Below are 16,795 nucleotides of genomic sequence, written 5' to 3'. Positions count from 1 at the left end.
TTTCTTGATATCACGTGGAGTGAATCGTATTGGCTGAAGACGTACACCTGCGATGCCGAGGACCTCCGGAGGAGACCGAGATGGATCATCCACTCGGTACGTCTGACTGAAGATTGTTGCGAATGCCTCAGCCTCGTCTTTTGTACTATGTGTTGGGCTCCTCCATTATTGAGGATGGGGATATTAATGGTCCCCTCCTCCAGTGAGTTGTTTAATTGTCCACCACCATTCACAACTGGATGTGGCTGGACTGCAGAACTTAGATCTGAGGCGTTTGTTGTGGAATCGCTTACCTGTCTATTTGTTACAGTAAAGGGCAGGAAGGGACAAACTGGATACTTTAGCCAGCAAAATTCCAAGTTTAAATAAAAACAAATGACAAAATTGGGGAAAATATAATGGATTTGACCAGAGAGCCATGCTACCCTGGATCTTTCAACAGAGAAAGATACTTTTACATGCAACTTTGACTGTTGGAAGGCATCAGCAATGTCTGGATGTGCTAGCTCTATTTTCCAGTTCTCAAATGTCTAGTAATAGTTCTGGATCACTACTAGAATCAGGAGCTCTTATAAATTTGTTGTTGCGGCCCTTTGCATTGGAGCACCAGAACACACTTAAAAGACATTTAACAGGATTTTAGTAACTGCTTCCAATTTAGGATTAGACATTTTGCTTAGATTGGGGGATGGTGCTTTCACTTCCCAACATTTCTCTGCATTTTCCACAGAGACTATGTTCACAATTTTATTGTATGCTCTAAACCGAGTTTCATGGAACTAGAAACACTTGTTCGGACTTTGCTCTAACATCTAAGAGGAGTCCAAGGACTAGGGTGGCGCCTCACACGATAGACGGTGGGGTTGGGGGGGGGGGGGGGGGGGCAGGGGGAAACAGTTCCACTTGACCTGTCAGGCAGTACACCAATATTCAGCTCAATTTCCATAATAAGTGTATGAGCCAGTTATTATGCGATGCAATAAACAGTAGAAAATAAAATAAGAAATTTGTTCCTGATTGCCATCCTCAACTGGAAACTGGATTTCCTCCAACAGCATTAAGCATATTGACACCCTAGTTCGAAAAGTAGTCAGTTTGCGATTGCAAGCTGCACCAATTCAACACGGATGTACAAGTATATGATCAGGCTTAGCGGTGATAGAACCTGTACAGGTCATGAAAAAAAGCCACTTGGAGAAATATTGCAAAGTTACCCAATGATTCCCAAGGTGAGCTAGTGCTTTCATATGGGAAAGAAATAAGTAGAGGTTATGAAATTACGGGTAGATATAACCACAGATGACCATAGGATACCTAATCCTCAAAGCACATTACACTTCCCCACATTAAATTGCACAGCCATTCACCCACAGGCCTTTAAGATTTTATACACTCCTCCAGCAAAGCACAATCACAAGTGTTAATATTAGAAAATGGATTTACTGTATGGACATAAATTATACTACTTTTGCAAGTGTCAGCACTAAATTATTCTAGGATCATGTGTATATTAATGCAAAGACTGGCTTCTTCTGCCCAAGAATAAATAATATCAAGTGTATCTTATTACATTTCACTGCCAATCACAAATCGCATTTAGTTGTTCGATTTTTGGATCATTTTTAACACCCTGGCGGTTTTCATTTACATCTAGATTGAGACCAAGCAACAGGGCTTCACTTAAGACCCTAACAGGTTAATGCTTAAGCCATAAAAGTTCTCATGGACGTTTGGTTTGTTAACATGGAGATGTATTGTGAACCACTGACCTTCATTCCCACCCCAAAATATCATACTCCCCTTTCATCCCAACCTAAAATATTCCACTCTCTTTCGTCCCTTTGCTTCAGTGATGAGCCATACTAATTCTCAATTATTTTATTTTTCATCTCAACTCATCTTGCCCTCTGATTTGACAGCCCCATCTTCCACTTCTCAAATAATGTCTTACACCCATATTCACTGCCATCCATTTGACCAAGGGATTTCACTTGAACTACCAGCATGGCCGGCATTACTGAAAAGGCCACTTGCCACTTCCCATTATCCTCATTACCAACATGTCCCCTCCCCTCTTCCTTCTTCACCCATCCATCACTCTGATTACATACAGTTGTAAATCCAAGTGGTGTCTTTGGCACCACATTTATCATTGGCAGGTACAAAAATAAAAACACAATATGCTTACCATTCCAATGTTTTCAAACTATAGTACAGACAATAATATGTTCCCTATCTCATTTTCTGGGGTTTCCCATTGTATGGCCCCCATCTTCACTCTTCAGGTCCCAGGCATGCCAGCAGTGTATCTGGTGAACAACTTTTAACAAAGCTTGCATTTCTATAGCATATTTCACCACTTCATTATGTACCAGAGTGCTTTACAGTCAGTCAATGATGTTTGAGCTACTGTTGTAGGAGACAACACCCATTTACAGATAGCAAGGTCCCACAACAGAATGTTATAGAGATGCATTTTAGGGAAGCTGGCTGAAGGATAAATAGTCAGGACAACCATTCCCTTTTCCAAAATAGTGTCATGGGATCTTTTACACAGCCCCAAGACTGCATATGGGGTTTCACAACCAAAAACTGGAACCTCAACACATTACTTCCAAAATGAGGTTTTAACCATTCCTCACCAAATCTGCATCAACCTCCATTCTAAAATTAACGTTTATATTTAACCCACTGCTGTTTATAGCCATTCTCCCATCCGAATCCAAGCTCATGATTGTCAGACATTGAGATCACCTGTCCCATTGACACTTGCTTTCATCCCTCACATTGTAAAGGCACATCATACCCACCCCACTGAAGTCTCCCCTCAAAGTTAACTCATCATTTTCATGATTTAACCTTCTAGTTCCAGGGCAGCACGATATAGTGGCTAGCACAGTTGCTTCACAGCTCCAGGGTCCCAGGTTTGATTCCTGGCTTGGGTCACTGTCTGTGCAGAGTCTGCACGTTCTCCCTGTGTCTGCGTGGGTTTCCTCCGGGTGCTCCGGTTTCCTCCCAGTCCAAAGATGTACAGGTTAGGTGAATTGGCCATGCTAAATTGCCCTTAAGTGTCCAAAAAGGTTGGGTGGGTTACTGGGTCACCGGGATAGGTTGGAAGTGTGGACTTAAGTAGGGTGCTCTTTCCAAGGGCCAGTGCAGACCCGATGGGCCCAATGGCCTCCTTCTGCACTGTAAATTCTATGAAATTAGTTCCCTTGACCATTCTCAAACTGCAGTCTAACCATCATTCCCTGGTTCAGAAAAATAGCCAACTTAGCCACTCTGTCTGCAAGCTTCTGCTCTTCTACCCCAACCCCCATTTCCTCTTCAAAGTTCTAAAATCGGTGCCACTTTCCCTGCAACTCGACAGAATGATTACAGCACAAACAGGAGGCCATTTGGCCTGATGTGACTATGCTGGCTCTCCGAAGGAGCAATTCATCTGGTGCCACTCTCCCCATAGCCTTGCACATTATTCCTTTTGAAATAATCCAATTCCTTCTCAAATACTTCGACTGAACTGCCTCCACCAAACTCAGGCATTGCACTCCAGATCCCAACCATCCTGAAAAAGATTTTCTTCATATCACCGTTGCTTCCAGGGCAGCACAGTGGTTAGCACTGCTGCCTATGGCACTGAGGACCCGGGTTCCCGGCCCTGGGTCACTGTCCGTGTGGAGTTTGTACATTCTCCGTGTCTGCGTGGGTTTCACCCCCACAACCCAAAGATGTGCAGGTTAGGTGGATTGGCCACGCTGAATTGCCCCTTAATTGGGGAAAAAAATAATTGAGTACCCTAAATTTATTTTTAAAAAGTCACCATTGCTTCCTTTGGCAAGTTAACTTAAAATCGGCACCCTCTTGTTCTTAATTCCAGCAATGGGAACGGCTTTTACCCACCCGCCCTCTCGCGATTTTGAATGCCTTTATCAAATCGCCCATCTACTTTCTGCTTCAAGAGAAACAGTCCCAACTTCATCTACATAATTGCAAGCGCCTCATCCCTAGAACCATTGTGAATTTTTTCTCATGCCTGCACATCTTTTCTCCCAGAACTGGATGCAATACTACAACTGAGGGCAAACCAGTATTCTATACAGGTTACTTCCTTGCTTTTGTGCTCTATGCCCCTATTAATAAAGTCCAGGATCTGAACGCTTTACCAATTGCATTCTCAAACTCAGGCACCAATTTATGCAAATATAAACCCAGGTCCCTCTGCTCCTACACCCGTTAGAACTGTACTCTATTTTATACTGTCTCCCCACATTCTTCCTACCAAAAGGAATCATTTCACACACTCTGCACTTGTATGTCCAAATTTTGCCATTGTTCCCTGTCCACCATGGTCTGGATTATTAATATACATCAGGAGGAGTTGATATGTATCAGTATGCATCAATACGTTAAATGATATATTCGAGGAGGCAGTGGTATGTCATTGGATGTGTAATCCAGAAACCCAGAGTAATGCTCTGGGGACCCAGGTTCGAATCCCACTACTGCAGACGGTGAAATCGGAATGCAATAAAAATCTGGAATTAAAAGTCTAATGATGACCTTAAGACGGTTGTTGTAAAAACATTTGAATGAGCTTAACTTTGCTAACAAGCCTGTTATGCGGCACTTTATCAAATGCTGTCCATCATATTCCACATTTGTCCAAATAAGTTACATTTTGTCTCAAATTATCATTTCTAAAACCTTTCCCACCGGAGGTTAAACTGACTGTCTTATAATTGCTAGGCCTTTTACTTGGGTAAACATGGAAAAAGTACCTCAGACAATTGCTTCTCTTTTCATCTCCAATCACTCAAGATCATCAAAAATCTATCCTTCCAAAATGCTTTTCACCATCTTGGTCTGTGAAAACATGGGATCATGTTTCCATGTGTACGTGACAACATTCAGCTCTACCTCGCCACCATTTTTTTTTGCCCACTCTGCTGCATCTATTGCCAAACTGTTGTCTAATATCCAGTTTAGGATGAGCCACTATTTGTGTCAGTTCAAACATTCGGCAAACCCAAGTAACCATCGTCAGGCTCCACCAAACTATGAACTTGCCATCTATTCCATTCTTTTCCTGGGTTGAATCAAGTTGTTTGCAACCCAGCCAACAAAGCTGAACTTTTGATGCCACATGCTATCACAAAGGTAATCGTTCTGCCTCCATAAAATTGCCTTCCCTTCCTCTACCCCTGCCAAGGTTCCTCCGCTGCCTGTACCCACATCCATGCCTTTGTCTCCTTCATTTTAACACTGCTCTAGAAAGTTGTTCTCCTCCATAAACTTTTGATAGCCATGCCTACAGCCATCTGGTCTCCCAAGCTCTGGAAGTCCATGTCCAAATCTCCCTCGACTCATCAAGATTTTCTAGAGTGCCAACTCTAACCAGGTTTTTGCCTCCCCATCTAACATGCTTATTTTTGACAAGTGTCCATATCATGAGAATACAACATTATAAAGCACTTGGGGAAGCTTTCCACCTTAAGTGTCTATAAATGCAAGAGGTTGAAATAAAATCTGACCCATTATCCAATTGAGTAAGATTGTGTTCATCTAATAATTTCCATCCGTTGTCATACGCAGAGAATCACCTGCAGTCAACTTCTTTGCAACAGCCACACATTTCCTCCCACCCAGATTTATACATGGCCCAACATGCTTCCCCTCACACATTTTCATCAGCTGCCACGGGTATGCCACTGACACCTAGTTCTACCTCATTAATTTACGACCTATCGCCTGCCTCAATTTGGCATGCTTCAACAATCAGCAAATCGATAACGAACATTTTCCAGTGAACCTCTTAAAAAAACCCAAAGCTATCATTTGCACCTCACCAAACCCCAAGAATTATCCTATTTCCCTAGCCACTGGCTAAGCCAGGCCCCTCAACCATGGTATCCTACTTGACAGAGATGAACTTCGGACTCTGCATCAACTCTCCCAAGATATCACCATCTACTCCACTCCTACCTCCAACTTAATCCACCACAAACCATGCCCAAGCTCATTGGCTGTTGAAATCTCATTTTAAAAAACAATATTAAGGGGCAGATTAGCGTGGTCAATTCGCTACCCTGCACCTCTTTGGGTTGTGGGGGAAGAGACCCACACGGACAGAAATCCACATCCCCTTTGATACCTCGATTCAAATATTCAAGACTTACTGTATTGCATCCCGAATTCACCAAAGACTCTGTTAGTATGGGTTTCATGGCGGCACAGTGGTCAACATCGCTGCATGACAGCGGCCCGGGTGACTGTGGACATTGCACATTCCCCCAGTGTCTGCATGAGTTTACTACCACAGTCCAAAGCTGTGCAGGATTGGCCATGCTAAATTGCCCCTTAGTTGTCTAAAGGTTAGGTGGGGTTTGGGGGATAGGATGGGGGAGTGCGCCTACGTTGGGTGCTCTTTGAGGGTATGTGGTGACTCGATGGACCAAATGGCCTTTTTCTGCACTGTAGGGATTCTATGCATCCCAACTTGCACCAGGTACCATTCACCCATTATCTACACCATCTTCCAGGTCATATGGCCTTTATTTTAAACTGCTCATCCTGGTTTTCAAATCCTTCCATGGCCTTGCCTTTCCTCACCCCAAGCTCCTTCAGTCCTACAACCTTTCAAGATCGGTGCTTCAGTTCTCGCCTTGATCAACCAGATTTACTTCCTTCCATTGCTGGAACCGTGTTTACAGCCCCAACCTCTGGCATTCCTTCCCTAAACCCCTCGGCCCCTCTCTTCTCATCCAACTCTGACCCTCTTTCTTCTCATCTATCTTTGACCAAGCTATTTCTCATTTGCCCCAACTTGTTTGACAATGGTCCTGTGAAGCTCTGGGGAATATTTTGCCACATTAAAAGCTTTGTATAAATGCACTCTGAAGAGGCCAGTTTTACAACTTCAGGGCTTGTGCAGCAAGGTAAATAGATCATAAAAGGAGAGTTGGTTCCGTCAGTTTACCAAATTAAATTGGCGTTTCCAAACAAGAGCTACTGTACCACAGGCACAAAAATATCCAAAACTGGCGTCTTACAATTTGATCTGCCCATCAGTCCGGATTGTTTTAATGGACCTCGGCAGGCATGGTTGGTAAAAGCTGCAGAGTCTTTATGCAAAGTCATGGTTGAAAACGTTAAATACTGTAGAAGTGGAATCTTGTTTATACAAACTATTCACTCGACCAGGAGCCTGGGCCTCGTCTCATTAAGAGATGGTCCAGGGTAAAAGCACCGCCGATGTGATAGAGAAGCTGTGTCAATGCTTCAGTATCACTAACGGTCAACAATTAAGACTTTATACTCAGCTTCTGGGGAAAGGTAAAATGCTGAAAGAGAAATTAGAAGTGGGGCAGGGGAGAAATCAATGTAACTCAGCTCATGTACAACGTAAGGCTCAAAGAACTCAAGCAAACATGATTAAAACAGTAAAATTCTCTCAATAATACAAATCCAAATTACTATTGTGTTAAGTGAACTGGAAAATGCTACCTTTTTACAAAAAGGTAGTGGAAACTGAAAACTTTACTGCCAAAAGGTTATGAAGTTGAGTCAATTGAAATGTCAGACTAAAAATAGATTTTTGTTAGATAAGGCTATTACGGAAGTATGGATCAAGAGCAGGTAAATTGGGTTGAGGTACATATCTGATATGATTAGAATGAATTGTGGAACATGACCAAGTAGAATGAGAGGCCTACAGAAATAGGAGGAAGCCCAAAACTTATACGTAAATAGTTTTGAAATAAATTATACAAAGAAGCACTAACCAATCATAAAATTACTCAATACCTATAGGAAAATTCAAAAAGGGTACTGAATAGTTCCCCAGAAGCGGAGTTAAATTAATTATAGAGCTCTAAATGCTGGCATCTAGTGATACAGCACAATACATTTCAGTAAGCAATTTCAAAATGCACCAAATGACTCCAGCATGCAGGAAAACACAAAATTAAATTACAACTTCATCAATATGAAGATTGAAACACTGAATTCTCAGCTTGTAGCGAGGGATCAAAATTAGAATTAAGCAAAGTCGCTTGGTTACTACAACTAGACTATTTAGTTAATAAAACCTCCAATAAATAAAATTGTGACAACCAAATGTGAAACGTAAGGGGAGTAGACGGACGTTTCTGTGGTCGAAAACGAGACTCCCGAATGGTATGTTGCCCCCCGGGTGCAGGGGTCAAGGATGTCTCAGATTGGCTGCAGGACATACTGAAGGGGGAGGGTGAACAGCCAGTTGTCGTGGTGCATACAGGCACCATATATAACGATATAGGTAAAAAACAGGATGAGGTCCTACAACCAGAATTTAGGGAGTTAGGAGATAAGTTAAAAAGTAGGACCTCAAAGGTAGTAATCTCAGGATTGCTACCAGTGCCACGAGACAGTCAGTAGAAATTCAAGAATAGTCAGAATTAATACATGGCTTGAGAGATGGTGCAGGAGGGAGGGGTTCAGATTTTTGGGACATTGGAACCGGTTCTGGGGGCGGTGGGACCATTACAAATCAGATGGTCTACACCTGGGCAAGACTGGAACCAATGTCCTAGGGGGTGCTTTTGCTAACACGGTTGGGGAGGTTTTAAACTAATGTGGCAGGGGGATGGGAACCAGATTAGGAAGTTAGAGGTCAGTAAAGAGGCAGCAACTAAAGTTAGTAAGGTACTAGATAATAAACTCAATGTGACTAAGGGGAAGAGTAGACAGGGAAGAGATGATGAACGCAAAGGGACAGGTGGTTTGAGGTTCATTTGTTTCAATGCGAGAAGTGTAGCAGGTAAGGCAGATGAACTTAGGGCTTGGATTAGTACCTGGGAATATGATGTTCTTGGTATTACGGAGACTTGGTTGAGGGAAGGGCAAGACTGGCGACTAAATATCCCAGGGTATAGATGCTTCAGGAGGGATGGAGAGGGAGGCAAAAGGGGTGGAGGAATTGCATTACTGGTCAGAGATGATATCACAGCTATGATTAAAGAGGGCACGATGGAGGATTCAAGCACTGAGGCAATATGGGTAGAGCTAATAGGAAGGCTGCACTAACATTGTTGGGACTTTAGTACAGGCCTCCCAAAAGCGAGCGTGAAGTAGAGGTACAAATATGTAGACAGATTATAGAAAAGCGTAGGAGCAATAGGGTGGTCGTGATGGGAGATTTTAACTTTCGCAACATTGAATGGGACTCATGTAGTGTTGGAGGTGTAGATGGAGCAGAATTTGTAAGGAGCATCTAGGAGAGTTTTTTTAGAGCAGTATGTAAATAGTCCAACTCGGGAAGGGGCCATACAGGACCTGGTATTGGGGAATGATCCCAGGCAGGAGGTTAAAGTTTCAGTCGGTGATTACTTTGGGAATAGCGATCACAATTCCGTAAGTTTTAGGATACTCATGGACAAAGACGAGAGTGGTCCTAAAGAAAGCGTGCTAAATTGGGGAAAGGCCAAGTATAACAAAATTTGGCAGGAGCTAGGGAATGTGGATTGGGAGCAGCTGTTTAAGGGTAAATCCACATTTGAAATGTGGGAGTCTTTTAAGGAAAGGTTGATTAGAGTGCAGGACAGACATGTCCTTGTGAAAATGAGGGATAGAAATGGCAAGATTAGGGAACCATGGATGACGGGTGGAATTGAGAGACTAGCTAAGATGAAAAAGGAAGCATACATAAGATCTAGGCGACTTAAATCTGATGAAGCTTTGGAGGAATATCGGGAAAGTAGGATAAATCTCAAATGCGCAAGAAAGAGGGCTAAAAGGGCCCTGAAATAACTTTGGCTAACAGGGTTGAGGAAAATCCCAAAGCCTTTTATTCGTATATAAGGAGCAAGAGGGTAACTAGAGAAAGGATTGGCCCACTCAAAGACAAAAGAGGAAATCTATGCGTGGAGTCAGAGGAAATGGGTGAGATTCTTAATGAGTACTTTGCATCGGTATTCACCAAGGAGAGGGACATGATGGATGCTGAGGCGAAGGATGGATGTTTAAACACTCTAGGTCAAGTCGGCACAAGGAAGGGGGAAGTTTTGGGTATTCTAAAAGGCATTAAGGTGGACAAGTCCCCAGGTCTGGATGGGATCTATCCCAGGTTACTGAGGGAAGCGAGGAAAGAAATAGCTGGGGCCTTAACAGATATCTTTGCAGCATCCTTGAGCACGGATGAGGTCCCAAAGGACTGGAGAATTGCTAATGTTGTCCCTTTGTTTAAGATGGGTAGCAGGGATAATCCAGGAAATTATAGATCTGTGAGGTTGACATCAGTGGTAGGCAAACTGTTAGAGAAGATACTGAGGGATAGGATCTATTCACATTTGGAAGAAAATAGACTTATCAGTGATAGGCAGCATGGTTGTGTGCAGGGAAGGTCATGTCTTACAAACCTAATAGAATTCTTTGAGGAAGTGACAAAGTTAATTGATGAGGGAAGGGCTGTAGATGTCATATACATGGACTTCAGTAAGGCGTTTGATAAAGTTGCCCATGGCAGGTTGTTGGAAAAAGTGAAGTCGTGTGGGGTTCATGGTGTACTAGCTGATGGATAAAGAACTGGCTGGGCAACAGGAGACAGCGAGTAGTGGTGGAAGGGAGTGTCTCAAAATGGAGAAAGGTGACTAGTGGTGTTCCACAGGGATCCGTGCTCGGACCACTGTTGTTTGTGATATACATAAATGATCTGGACGAAGGTATAGGTAGTCTGATTAGCAAGTTTGCAGATATACTAAGATTGGTGGAGTTGCAGATAGCGAGGAGAACTGTCAGAGAATACAGCAAAATATAAATAGATTGGAGAGTTGGGCAGAGAAATGGCAAATGGAATTCAATTCAGGCAAATGCGAGGTAATGCATTTTGGAAGATTGAATTCAAGAGCGGACTATACGATCAATGGAAGAGTCCTGGGGAAAATTGATGTACAGAGAGATCTGGGAGTTCAGGTCCATTGTACCCTGAAGGTGGCAATGCAGGTCGATATAGTGGTCAAGAAGGCATACAGCATGCTTGCCTTCATCGGACGGGGTATTGAGTACAAGAGTCGGCAGGTCATGTTACAGTTGTATAGCACTTTGGTTAGGCCACATTTGGAATACTGCGTGCAGTTCTGGTCGCCACATTACCAGAAGGATGTGGATGCTTTAGAGAGGGTGCAGAGGGGGTTCACCAGGATGTTGCCTGGTATGGAGGGGGATAGCCATGAAGAAAGGTTGAGTAGATTAGGATTGTTTTCGTTGGAAAGACAGAGGGTGAGGGGGGACCTGATTGAGGTCTACAAACTTATGAGAGGTATGGACAGGGTGGATAGCAACAAGCTTTTTCCAAGAATGGGGGTGTCACTTACACGGGGTCACGATTTCAAGGTGAGAGGGGGAAAGTTTAAGGGAGATGTGCGTGGAAAGCTTTTGCGCCGAGGGTGGTGGGTGCCTGGAACGCTTTGCCAGCAGAGGTGGTAGAGGCAGGCACGATATCATTTAAGATGCATCTAGACAAATATATGAACGGGCGGGGAACAGAGGGAAGTAGATCCTTGGAAAATAGGTGACAGGTTTAGATAAAGGATCTGGATCGGCACAGGCTGGGAGGGCCGAAGGGCCTGTTCCTGTGCTGTAATTTTCTTTTTTCTTTGTTCAATGTTGCTTAATGAGAACCAAGCAGTGTTTTCCTGGGTACTGCTGCCGAAATCTTTTAGTACACTGTTAACTAGAAGTCCGGCTAAATTAAAAACTGACAAAGTTCCACAAAATCTTCCATCCCCATTCAAGTGCTAAATCCTAAATTGATGTTTTCTAAAAACTTATAGAAAATCAACCTTGATTATTCCAGCTAACACTTCACTTAGTTTTGATCCAAAAGTATTTTTAAAAGTACAATGCTGATTATACAACATATAATTTTTTTTGCAAGTACAGCATGACTGTGCAGAGACCAATGAGCCATAAGTCTACTGACATCAAACAAATCTAAATAAAGTCCATTCGAATGGTGTGGGCTTCCTCCCACAGTCCAAAGAAGTGCAGGTTAGGTGGATTGGCCATCCTAAATTGCCCTTAATGTCCAAAAAGGTTAGAAGGGGTTATTGGGTTAAGGGGATAGCGTTGAAGCGAGGGCTTAAGTGAGTCAGTGCAGACGCGGTGGGCTGAGACCAATGAGCCATAAATCTAGTGACATCAAACAAATCTAAAGAAAGACTATTCATAAAATTTACAGTGCAGGAGGCCATTTGGCCCATCAAGTCTGCACCGGCTCTTGGAAAGAGCACCCTACCCAAGGTCCACACCTCCACCCTATTCCCATAACCCAGTAACCCCACCCAACACTAAAGGCAATTTTGGACACTAAGGGCAATTTAGCATGGCCAATCCACTTAACCTACACATCTTTGGACTGCAGACTCGATGGGCTGAATTGCCTCCTTCTGCGCTGTATGTTCTATGTACTGTTGGACCATCCATGCAGATTCAGGTTTAGGTCTGATGCAGTATCACCAGTAATCGCTAGAAACCGGAGGTGCAAGAAATTAAAAGCTAGAAACTCGTAGCAGAGAAGGGCACTGACATTAGCTTCAAACATCTTTCTAAAAAAATGTAAAACACATTTAATTAACCTGCACTGACAGCTCGGAGGACAGACCAAATCAATCTCTGGTACATTATGCATATTCCATGTGGGAGATGGAATTCTTCTGGTATGTGGGGGGGGGGGGGGGGGGGGGTGAGAGAGAGAGAGAAAAAGAGATAGACAACGCGTTGTTTAGGTCTTCAAATATCTCACTTTCCAAATGCTGCAGATGCAGCTACTTGGAAATGGATCCAAGTACTAACCGATGCACTTTACAATGAAAGCAGGGGTAGTGCAAGGGAAGCAGCAGGAAATGACCTCATGATGCAAGAATTCCTTTCCACTTCTCCACTGCAACAACAACCCTGCAAGGAAAAGTTCACCTGAATCCAAAGATAAAGAAACAGGGTGGTTGCAAAGTCACCTCTCCCTGCCCCACCCTTTACAAACCAGCCGCAGAGATTAAGCCAACTACTGATTTGTAATAATCCTCCAGCCGTAGTAGTCTATTATCTCTCTATATAGAGTCACCTAACAGAAATCGTTATCAACGGCCTTCAAAGACACGCCCAAGGAAAGCCAAACTTAACACTGCCAATAAAGCAGTAAAATGTATGAAAATTAAAGACGGCCAAGATGCGAAGTTAAGCACGGGGGGGCTAGTTTTGCTGCTACAAAATCCAATCCGATTAAATAGGGAAAGTTTCAGCGTCATCAGTGGGCGAGGGAGGGGTTGTCAATTCGCCCCCCCCCCCCCCCTTTAAAAAGGCATCTCTTTGTAAAACACTTTTGAATTGGGAAACAAAGCATTTAAAATCGCGGCCCAGAGGCGGTTTACTGCAAGGCCCAGGCCGGCAGCAGCGACATTAATTGCCGGCAACGCCCAAAGAGAAAAATCTGGCTGCGTTTCGTTCACCTAAATCCACAGCCTCCTCCTCCTCCTCCCCCTCCAAAACCACCCCCACACCCACAAAAAATACGGTCCGATTCAGCTGATCCCAGTGGCAGATCCCTCGGAGGAAGCGTTAAATTGTTCAGATTGGCAGGAACAAGGTCAAAGCGGAGACAAATAAATGCTGCGGTCGCTGGATAATAAGGATTGTAACATCTCCCCCCCCCCCACCCCGCCGAAGCTGGAGACGAGGATCACACCGAGACCACCGCAGGTTTCCTCCATTTAGGGAGAGAAAGGGAAACGAGAGAGGGAGAGCACTTAAAACAACAGAGACTGCATCATTTCCAGACCATTTATATAAAACCCTTAACAAGACAGGCAGCCCCCCCCCCCCATCCCAGCCACAAAACCGTCAAGCCTCCCAAGACACATGCAAGAAGACATGTATACAGGAGTGCAGGGGTTGTAAATGGCGACATGTCCTGTGTCTTATATTTTATATGGTTAGAAACACATGCGAGCTAAGTGGGTGAAAGGCTTCAGTCTCACACAGACACACCCCTCCTCCTCCCCCATCATATTGGATGAGATGTAATTAACATTTTAAGATTAAAAGCAGGCAATGCAAATGTTTTCCCCCCCCCACCATGGGGTTTCGGCACCATCCCTTCCCTCCTCACCAGCACATCGTTGCAGATGTCCCTCAGCTCGGACTCGATCCGCTCCCGGTATTCCCGGGCCATCTGCTGCTTCTTCTCGTTGCTCTCGGTCTTCTGCTCGATGCTGGAGATGACCCGCCAGGAGGAGCGCCGGGCCCCCACCACGTTCTTGTAGGCGACCGACAGCAGGTTGCGCTCCTCGTTGGAGAGCTCCAGGCCCTGCTCGGTCACCGCTTTCATCGAGGCCGCCATGTCGTCGTAGCGCTCGGCCTGCTCGGCCAACTTGGCTTTCTGCACCAGCTCGTTCTTGTCCATGTCGGTGGCGGAGGGTTCGAGCGAGAGCCTGGCGTGTGTGTGTGTGAGAGAGAGAGAGAGAGTGTGAGTGTGTGACAAGAGGGAGGGAGAGAGAGAGAGAAGAAAAAAAAGAGGGTGGGGAAGGGGAGAGAGAGAGAAAAAGGAGACGGCTCGTCTTGTCTGTGCGCTTGTCTGGCTGTCGCTCTCAACACTGTCTGCAAAAAAAAAAAGGGAGGAAAAAGAAAATGGAGGGAGAGAAAGAGGAATAATTTGGTTAGAATTTTATTCAGCTGAAGTGAAAATAAAATGTCTCCCCCCCCCAGTCATACATCAGAGGGGAGAGATGTGGGGGGGGGGGAAGCTCGGTCCCTTCCCCATTGGGGGGCGGGGGGGGGGGATGAATACCACAATTAAGAAGTACTGAGACCCCCCCTCGTCAAGGGGGGAGGGGGAGGGGGAGGGGGAGGGGGGTCCCGATTCACAGGGATCAAAGTGGAGAGGAGCCCACCTGTCTGCGGGGGGACCGGCGGGGCGTCGTGGGGGGGAGGAGGAGGGTCTTCCTCCCTTTCTCGCCCAGGCTCTTCCAGCGGAGCACAACACGCGGGGGCTCCTCTCGCCAACACCCCCCCCCCCCCCCCCCCCCCACAAAAAAAAAACCCCTCCTTCCCGAGGCCCGGCCGCCGACGAAAGCCTCCGTTTAGCCACCCCGCCCCGAATGAATGAGCATAAAGCGCCGCTACCTTTATTAATCCCTTCTACCTTGGCGCGTCCGAGTGAGCCTCTTGCACGGTGGCCGCTCTTGCCGCTCTAGTCAAGTGAGAGTGAGTGAGGAGGAGCCGCCGCGATTCGCCTCACTTGACGCCGGGGAGGAGGGGGGGGGGCGTGGGTTATTTTTTTTTTTGCGCTGTGGTGGGTGGAGCGGGCGGGCGGGCGGATTTATTTCTGTGGTGGGTGGAGCGGGGCGGATTTTGTTTTTGCGCTGTGGTGGGTCGGGCGGATTTTGGTTTTGCGCTGTGGTGGGTCGGGCGGATTTTGTTTTGCGCTGTGGTGGGTCGGGCGGGCGGATTTTGGTTTTGCGCTGTGGTGGGTCGGGCGGGCGGATTTTGGTTTTGCGCTGTGGTGGGTCGGGCGGGCGGATTTGTTTCCCTCCGTCCCTCACAGCTGATTCTTTGAACGGCTTCTCCGGCGCGACGGGGTTTCCTCCAATGAGCTGCAGGGCGACTTGACGTCAGGCGCTGCCACGGCAACGGTGGCATGATTGACGTATTAAATGGCTTATGTGTATTAAAGGAAAGGAAGAGGCGCTCTTTCCCTCATCTCACTTTCCTCATACACAACCCTCCTCCGACAATACCCTCATCGTCCTCCACTACCCTCCTCATCTCCCACTACCCTCCTCCTCTACTACCCTCCTCCTACTCGACCATCCTCATCCTCCTCTACCCTCCTAATCCTCCACTACCCTCCTCATCTCCCACTACCCTCCTCCTCTACTACCCTCCTCCTACTCGACCATCCTCATCCTCCTCTACCCTCCTCATCCTCCTCCAACACTACCCTCCTCATCCTACACAATCCCTCTTCCTACACTACCCTCCTCCTCCTACCCTACCCTTCTCTACCCACTCCTCCTCTACCCACTCCTCATCCTCTGCCCCCTCCTCCTCTACCCCCTCCTAACTACCCTCCTCCTCCTGCACTACCCTAATCCTACACTACCCTCCGCCAACACTACCCTCCTCCTGCACTACCTCCCTCCTCCTACATTACCCTCCTCCTCCTGCACTACCCTCCTCCTCCTGCACTACCTTCCTCCTCCTACACTACCCTCCTCCTCCTGCACTACCCTCCTCCTCCTGCACTACCCTCCTCCTCCTGCACTACCTTCCTCCTCCTACACTACCCACCTCCTGCACTACCTTCCTCCTCCTACACTACCCTCCTCCTCCTGCACTACCCTCCTCCTCCTACACTACGCTCCTCCTGCACTACCTTCCTCCTCCTACATTACCCTCCTCCTCCTGCACTACCTTCCTCCTCCTGCACTACCTTCCTCCTCCTACACTACCCTCCTCCTCCTACACTTCCCTCCTCCTCCTACACTACCCTCCTCATCCTACACTTCCCTCCTCCTTCTACACTACCCTCTTCATACTACACAATCCCTCCTACTACACTACCCTCCTCCTCCTACACTACCCTCCTCCTCCTACACTACCCTCCTCATCCTACACAATCCCTCCTCCTCCTACACTATCCTCCTCCTCCTACACTACCCTCCTCATCCTACACAATCCCTCCTACTACACTAACCTAGTCCTACACTTCTCTCCTCCTCCTTCACTTCCACCCTCCTCCTGCACTACCCTAGTCCTACACTAC

General features: G+C 46.0%; 1 protein-coding gene across 4 annotated transcripts in view; it reads right to left on the bottom strand.

Moving 5' to 3' along the window:
• The window catches only part of LOC140385202 (14-3-3 protein zeta/delta), a 42,041-nt gene extending 26,714 nt beyond the window's left edge, over positions 1 to 15,327 (bottom strand). Inside the window, exons 1-2 of one of the 4 annotated variants that reach the window (XM_072467097.1) lie at positions 15,154 to 15,327; positions 14,141 to 14,628 (exon numbers count right to left, since the gene is read on the bottom strand). In XM_072467097.1, the coding sequence (XP_072323198.1) occupies positions 14,141 to 14,434 (294 nt within the window). In that variant the 5' untranslated portion in view covers positions 14,435 to 14,628; positions 15,154 to 15,327. The remainder of the gene's footprint in view (positions 1 to 14,140; positions 14,629 to 15,153) is intronic. The other 3 variants (XM_072467099.1, XM_072467098.1, XM_072467100.1) reach the window with 3 other exon arrangements.
• Positions 15,328 to 16,795: the final 1,468 nt, after the last annotated feature.

This window comes from Scyliorhinus torazame, chromosome 11 (genome assembly GCF_047496885.1).
Source record: "Scyliorhinus torazame isolate Kashiwa2021f chromosome 11, sScyTor2.1, whole genome shotgun sequence".
Taxonomy (NCBI): Eukaryota; Metazoa; Chordata; class Chondrichthyes; order Carcharhiniformes; family Scyliorhinidae; genus Scyliorhinus; species Scyliorhinus torazame.
The sequence above is the reverse complement of the archived record's forward strand: the minus strand, read 5'-3'. Positions and strand labels throughout refer to the sequence as shown.